The 8,407-nt window shown below is 40.0% G+C and overlaps 1 protein-coding gene across 1 annotated transcript; it reads left to right on the top strand.

The window, feature by feature from the left end:
* The first annotated feature begins 3,564 nt into the window (after positions 1-3,564).
* LOC138972204 (uncharacterized) lies at positions 3,565-8,177 on the top strand. Its single transcript, XM_070344942.1, has 5 exons — positions 3,565-4,177; positions 4,323-4,526; positions 6,344-6,391; positions 7,475-7,550; positions 7,785-8,177. The coding sequence occupies exons 1-5, from the start codon at positions 3,964-3,966 to the stop codon at positions 7,948-7,950; spliced, it is 708 nt and encodes a 235-aa protein (XP_070201043.1). The 5' UTR covers positions 3,565-3,963; the 3' UTR covers positions 7,951-8,177.
* Positions 8,178-8,407: the final 230 nt, after the last annotated feature.

The raw sequence follows: 8,407 nt of genomic DNA, 5'->3' as shown, positions 1-8,407 counted from the left end.
ACAAAAACACCTACATTTAAAAACAAACAAATGTATATGAAAATGTAATTATCCCAGAATTTAGTTGAGCAAGTTACTAAAGACTTTTTGAAAGGAAAGACATTTTAAAATACGGAAAAGTACAAGAAAAGAGTGAACAAAAAGAAATAATAATCAGAGGGAGGGATATGGAACAGCCAAAACTGAGACAAATACTTTTGTAATTTCTTTACAGTAAATACAAAATGTCCAGAGCATTAGCAATATATCTAACATTGACTAACTGTGTGATGATATCTTCTGCTATTTGTCTGTTTCGACAGTGATATCAAAATCGAGACCGGAGTGTCTCAACAGACCATAGCAGAAGATATCATCAATAGTCAGTCAATACTGGGTAATAATGTTGTGATACACAGTAGCAGAATACGAGAGACATACATGTTGGTGTTAAATACTTACGACGGAATGACATATGCACTGTTTGGTTGATTCTTTGATCATTCCCAAGTTTGGCAATGATCATCCACTGTTCATCACTGTTGCTGGCTGTTTGTCGTGTTACAGAGAATATGTTTAACACTGATTTGCACGTGCAACCGTGTATTTTTGAACAGACGTTTCTCTCAAAGTAAATAGTGCAAATCAGGTCAGACAAAACAAAATTGGTGTTCCATATGAATACTTTGACGAACACCAAGGAAAACGTTTCGGTAGTGTATTGATTGGAGACAGTGATATCTAATGTTGCTGCAACGTCTGCTCCTTTGGAGACACGAGTGATGGTTGTTTCAAAAAAGGCACCTGGGGAATAAAGAATCAGATGTCAAAGACAATTGCATAACCGATGTTTGTTACAAGGTAAGATGCAAACAAAATTATCAAATGTGATTATCGCGGACACTGTTTGCCGGATCTATCCTAAACTACAGTAGCCATTCAAACTACTCTCCTACAACATCGATGCAAAGTTGCAAGTGCCTGAGCCAATCAGATGCTTTTGATCTCTAATTTCACCGCTTTTGTTTAGGTCTTGGATGCAACGAAACTTCCTGGCAAACATAAATCACAGAGGTATAGTGTGTGAGGAAAAGATGGGATCCCTTTGACTTATATGGATGGATTTACTGCCCATTTTTTTGTGTAAACTGGCAAAGCCACGGAGGAGAATTGTTTCCGAGTTTCGCAGTTTGGTCCCTGACTGCTGAACTCGTAAGGAAGTTTGGGTAATAAGGTTCCTGCATAGTATGTGGCAGTTGCAGTGCAGTCGACACATGTGGTGCGTTTGGTTAGTTTGGTCCATGCATACTTTGTTTATGTGTTTGGTGCCAATAAAGTAGAAATAAAGCAACGTTTCATAATCAGTGACTACATGTATTACTTTTTTTTTAAATCAGTGACAGTATACATCAATAATAGGGGTTTGATCACGTTGTTAGGCCATCTAGAATAGGGGTTTGATCACTTTGTTTGGACATCAACACTAGGGGTTTGATCACTTTGTTTAGATAACAAGAACATTATAAAACGTTATGGTTCGTTATCGCACACACACACACACACACACACACACACACACACACACACACACACACACACACACACACATACACACAAAACACACCCACACACACAAAACACACACTTAGTTGCATACAGAGAGTGTAGTGTGAAAGTTTAGATAAAATATTCAAGATTACCGTCAAGATGTAGCGTAAACAATACCCAACCAATTTATGTGTAATTCTCTTATAATTTTGGGACATTGGAATTCCACGGGGGCATGCTGACAATCAGGGAATGGACATGAAGCAGTCTGATGTTATCCCTACTGTATTCCTAACGGGGGATTGAGCGGATGCACAAAATGCAAAATTGCAAACGTCAAATGGAAATATGTTGTCTGAAGACTATAATTACTTATTCTGTTCTGTACAAGCATCAAAAAGAGACATACTGATCGTTCTGTAAGTGATATTTCACACTATTGTGTTTCAAAGTTAGCATGCTGAGACAACAATTTCACACAAGCAGGTACAACGCAATGAAAAAGCTCACAAAGGCATACACATTACCTGCACACACGTAGATACCAAAATAGGCAATGCCAAATATTCCGCAAACATTAGGCAGAAACATGCCTGCACGTAGTTAGTTGATGACAAGATACACCACCATTTATAACTAAAATTAGTTGTGTTAATGTCCTAACGTTTCAGGTTGAAAACAAACAATTACTATATTCAGTTTCCGTAAATCTAAATTCTTCCTGTTGCATAACGAATCCAAACACACACTCACTCACACACACACACACACACACACACACACACACACACACACACACACACACACACACACACACACACACGCAAGCACGCACTCACGTACGCACGCATGCTCGCACTCACGTACGCACGCACACACGCACGCACATACACTAGTACAAACACAGACACAGACACATACACATAAACACACACACACACACACACACACACCCACACACACACACACACACACATCATATACCACAATACAATGTTTATGATATAGCAACACTAAACTGAAGGATTTTGCTGTCCATGTTTAAGTGTGTGTGTGTGTGCGTGTGTATGTGTGTGTATGTGTGCGCGCGCGTGTGTGTGTGTGTGTGTGTGTGTGTGTGGGTGTGTGTGTTGTTGTTGTTGTGTGCGTGTGCTGTGTGCGTGTGTTGTGTGAGTGTGTTGTGTGCGTGTGTGTGCTATTGGTATGTGGAAACGGCGAGGACGGCTGCAATGGAGGCAAAGGGCGAGACAGGATATAGATATAAATAGGATACGGGTTTAATGTCACAGGATTAGCAAACACCGTGGCTCATTGCCGTAATTCTACGCACAGCCAATAAACGCATATGACTCAGCCAAGATTTTGTGTTTGAAATGTTAGGCCTGTCTTACACTGTGCCGAATATCCTTGCGAATATGAACATGTTGTATTCGGCGAGTGCTTGCAAAAATTTTACGAATAAAGCGATCATGCAATTCGCATTGTTCGTATTACTGCTCTTACACTGTGCCGAATTTGCGAGCGCTACGAATACCGTTACGACAATTACGAACGGCTTGCGAATACTGAAGAATATGCATTCCTTGCGAATATTAGGAGCATGTTGCTAGTATTCGCAACAATGGACGAATGGTGGCGAATGGTTAAGAACATTTACGAATGTCTTGCGACCATGTCCCGATCATTACGAATTGTTGGTGAATTATATTCGCAAGAAAAATTCGGCACAGTGTAAGAGCAATATTACGAACAATGCGAATTGCATAATCGCTTTATTCGTAAAATGTTTGCAAGCACTCGCAACACTCGCAAGGCCACTCGCAACGTTCGTAATACATCCGCAAGACATTCGTATATGATTTGTATGCATTCGCAATAATCGGTAAGGCTTCGAATTTTCAATATTTTTTCCTGTCCATTCGTCTCTTTTTTTGCCGAATACAACATGTTTATATTTGCAAGGATATTCGGCACAGTGTAAGACAGGCCTAAGGGAAATGCTGATAAGACGTTATGAATAGTGCGATGAGTAGATGTTACCTGCTACCTGTTTTGAAAGATTAGTTCTTGCTGTGCTTTCTGATAATGAACAGTAGTGTACATATCTCGGATGTGTATTGTATGTTGTCAAATGTCAGTGCTGTCTGTAGTGTGATTTAAAAACCAGAACCAAACTTTGATGGATTACAACCTCTACATTGTTGATGCGAATTAGAATTCGGAATTTCTTCTTCTTGTCGTTCGCTGTTAGATCGTCAGTCCGGACTGCAGGGCGAAACGTGCTGTCCTCTCCAAGTCCTATCTGGGGCCGTATAGCTTCTTTTGTAGCGCTGTCTCCTCTGACTAGATGGTGTCCCTCAGAGCACTGTGTTCGGAATTTAAACAGGGAGGTTTATTCCAAGTCTGCCATTTGTTTTTAAACTAACCACCAAAAATATGGCTTCCACACAAGGAATGCTGAATCTTATGTTCTTGTTGCTGTTGTTGGCGTCTTTTCCTACATACACACGTGACACATACTTAATTTCATGTGGCTCTACCTTTTGTCGCTTTGGAGAACCGGCTTCTGTTACTTGCAAATTCCACAAACACATAATGGAAAGCAAGTTGAATGTCAGTGTCGAACGTTTCGTTGATGGCAACAATCCAGGTTTGTAATAATGTTATGTTTTCTATGCATGCATGATGCTTTTTACATTTAGTCAAGTTTTGTATTGCCAATTTGATAGCAATTTTTAAGATTAAAGACTGAATTGTAAAGCTAACGGAGCCTATTTTGTGTTTTATTTTATCAGGTATAAATGTACTTAAATGTACATGGAAGCAGGATGAGAAGTTTGACTGCAAAACAGCACCAGGATATTCGTTGGACAAGAACATTGCCGAAACTTTGACCCTTCGCATCCCCAACGCCACAAAGGCAGTAGTAGGGACCTACAAATGCCAGGTCATACCCCCTGATGGGACACTCCCTCACGTCTGCAACTTTCCTGATTTGGGTGAGACTATTCGAATATTCTTCTGAAATTGTATTGAGTATAGCAAAATACAAGAGAGAGAGAAAGAGAGAGAGAGAGGGGGAGGGAGAGGGAGAGAGAGAGAGAGGGGGAGGGAGAGAGAGAGAGAAAGAAAGAGAGAGAGAGAGAGAGAGAGAGAGAGAGAGAGAGAGAGAGAGAGAGAGAGAGAGAGAGAGAGAGAGAGAGAGAGAGAGAGAGAGAGACGCTTTGAGAGTTTATTGTCCTCAGCTTTAAAAGCCCTTTGGACAAGGGGATATAATTTACAGAAGAAATAAACATAACCATCTCTGCAAACACATCCACACACACACGAGAGAGACGAACGTACACACACACACACGCACACCCACACCCACACACACACACACACACACACGCGCATACACACAGACGCACACACACACATAAACACACACACCGACAAACACACACCCACACACACATATCTAGATAATATGTACCCACATATATCTGAATGCAGTGTGTGTGTATATCTGAGTATGTATCTGTGTGTGTCTGTATTTGCCTGCATGGGAAGGTGTGTGTCAAATACATTGATTGAACTGTTGGTCAAACATGTTTCGACTTAGTGCGGACTGTGGGGTGACATCTTAGCTTTGAATGTACAAACATTATACGTTAATTGGATCTGTGATGCAAACATAGCTTTTGGTCAATCTCGATGGCAGTTTATTCCACGAGCCCGTAGGGCGAGTGGAATAAACTGCCATCGAGATTGACCAAAAGGCATGTTTGGATCACAGATCCAATTAACATATATATCTCGACATTCACTGGTCTTAGGGTTTTTGTTTTCAAAGAAGAAAGAAACTTGCTTGAACACGGACCACTTCTCCGAGCAAAATCAACAAACCTAATCACTCGCATTCCATTCGACGTTACAGACATACGCTTGAAAAAGTAGGACCAATTGTATCGTGTTTGAAATTATAATAATGAATTCAATTTTTCTTGGGTTTCAACAAAAAAGCAATGGTCTGGAAGAAAGAGAATACAATTTTGAAACGGCAATGAACGGTAATGAACAACAATAAATGAAATGAAAGTTCTCCCAACATCACACCGACCTTTCCGACTTAGGCCTACATGGGTCGACCGATTTCATTTTGAGAGGCGGGTAATGTGCGTAAGGTTTGTCAATCAAGGGTTTATTTATTGATAATGTTGATGGTGAGGGATTTGATCTGGCAGTTGGTGAAAGGAATGTTGCTTGGAAGGAGGTTTGCAAGATCGATCTGCTCCGGGGTCATTGAACTCATTTTCGTCGGAGAAGATGTTGATCAGTTCTTCTTTTGTGAAATCCCCCCCTTTAGGATAATGGGCTCGCCCGCTCTGTGGATCAGACGACACATTGCCCCGATACTGTAGCAGAACGTTTCATCTTTTTTTCACTTTCGAGTATGCGGACGACTGAACTTGACCGCTAAAAAGTAGTCCTTTCGGAATCATTACGCCGAGTCTGAACATGAGGTCCGAACATTGTTTTTAGGCAGGATCTAGGTGAAAGCGAGGCTGTTCTTATCTCTGTATACAGTCGAGAGAGAGAGAAATACATGTCGAGACATAATCAATTATTAGATACAAGAAGCTGTCCTACAATACCTGTCGCTTCCGTACACATCATACTTTTACCGACATTGTGTACATTGGCACCAATTAAATATACAATAAAAAATGGCAGAAAGCATGTCCATATTTATGAGCAAAGTCCACTCTACAATTGAATGCTTTCAGAATTGGGGTCAGATCAAGCAACAACATTGATTTCTTATTTGCAGGAGAAAATACAACCCGACCACTGCCAAACAACGAATGCAAAGAATCAGGTAAACAAAACGGGTGTGTGTGTGAGAAAAAAAAGAAAGATAATAACGTGAATTGTTAATGGCTTTTGTTATTGACATTAATTGAACAAAACAAAACTTGGTCACACAAATCGTGTAACTGAGTCGAACAAAAGCATACTCGAGGAGTTAGTCCAATTGGCATATGACCCAAAAGGCACTTGTGTTATGCATCTAGGTCACATGGGGTACAACGATATATTTCGATGGGGCCACATGACAACCAAGCAAATAAGGGTACCCCATAGTTGATCGTCAAATCTCTTTTGTGAACATTGATTCAACAACGGCCGAAAGCTATGCATCGCTAATAACAAATGTGTCCTATATTCTGCGCCTTACCAAAGACTGTTTTTCAAAATCCAAAATTGAAACAAAAACAAAACAAAAGGAAGACAGGTAAGTGTAATGGAAAGTTTCAAGCAACATATTATCTGAACATTATAAGATGTTTGATGGATTACTTGTTGACAGGCCAGCTTTTTTGTCGGTCCGAGGGGAAGCTTATCGTCTTTTGTTGTATATTTATTGACCAAGGCCGAAGGCCATGGCCAATAAATATGAAACAAAAGTCGATATGCTCCCCGAGGACCGACACAAAAGCTGGTCTGACAACAAATCACCAAACATCGTTTTTTGTCATCATTTTGGTAGTGAGAAAATAAGTGCAAAATCAACACAGGGAGAAATGCTTTGGAACACGAATTCCGCTTTGATAATACATGGTTTTGGGCCCCGCCACGTTGTTGCAATCAAAGTTGGCGTGTGAAAGCAACTTGGCAAAGAATGTAAGTGAAAATGACGCGTACATATGGGTAGCAGTGCCCCCTTAATTGTGATATGCATTGCATTTGTTGGTAAGTTTTCTTTGTTTCATATTTGTTGTTGTTGTTGTTGTTGTTGTTGTTGTTGTTGTTGTTGTTGTTGTTGTTGGCGTTGTTGTCGTTGGTGTTGTTGCTGTCGCTGTTGTTGTTTGTGTTGCTGATGTTGTTGTGTTTGTTGTTGTTGTTGTTGTGTTTGGACGTGTGGTGTTTATTTGTCTAAACACTTATGTTTTTCAAACAGGTGTCTTCTGTGCCATCCTGTTGCCCATTGCGCTTGCAAGCATGTTATTGAATGCATACCAGTGGTTCTCTGGAAGGTAGGACATGTTATATAATACTAAACTCGTAATTTGAGATCATTCTGAAGACAGTCATAGAAACGTGTGCATTTGAACAGTTATTTCCCATAATATACATATTCATATTTGCATAAACTTTGTTCATATTGCTGACTTTCAACAAAACATATGTTCATAATTATGGACAAAACAAATGAGCGCTCAGTTTAGCCGTTTTCCTCTTTCATCATATGTGCGTTTATTTTTTTTCAGGTCAAAGAAAATAGTGACAAACGACCCAGAAGCACAACCACTTTTAGGTTTTGGTCAACCATTGACCCCAACGCGGAGATCCAGTGAAATAGAGAGCTGCGCTTACTTTCAACTTTCCCAACGTGAAACGCTGATCGACGCTGCTGGAACAGCTATTGGGGGATAGGAATTCTAATTGTCAATGACTGATTCCAGATTGTCAGTGTTGATCTGTTAGTTTCAAGATGCCATTATTAGTTATCGTTATATTTGACTGTGATATCCACATTTATCACACCCAATGTTGAGAAAGCTGAAATCATATCATATCGAGGCGTGAGCCGAGTTATATATGATTCAGCCTTTTGAAACACTGGGACTGATAAATGTTGATATTACAGTCACATCTAACCATAACGATTTTATCACATTCGATTTAGGAACAGTAAAACCTAAGTCTCACAAGTCGGTGAAAAGCAAGCGAGGCTACTGCCATGTTGGAAATGTTGGATTGTATTTTGCTGCTTTTCCAACTTCGCTGCTATAACTTTTGAATTACTGTTTCGTTTATTTCAGACAAAAATAAGGCATTTAAAAGCAAAAAATAGAAAGAATATTTTGGAAACAGATCACAAAAAAGGTTC

This window comes from Littorina saxatilis, linkage group LG8, assembly GCF_037325665.1.
Source record: "Littorina saxatilis isolate snail1 linkage group LG8, US_GU_Lsax_2.0, whole genome shotgun sequence".
Lineage (NCBI taxonomy): Eukaryota > Metazoa > Mollusca > Gastropoda > Littorinimorpha > Littorinidae > Littorina > Littorina saxatilis.
This window is presented reverse-complemented; position numbering and strand designations above follow the sequence as displayed.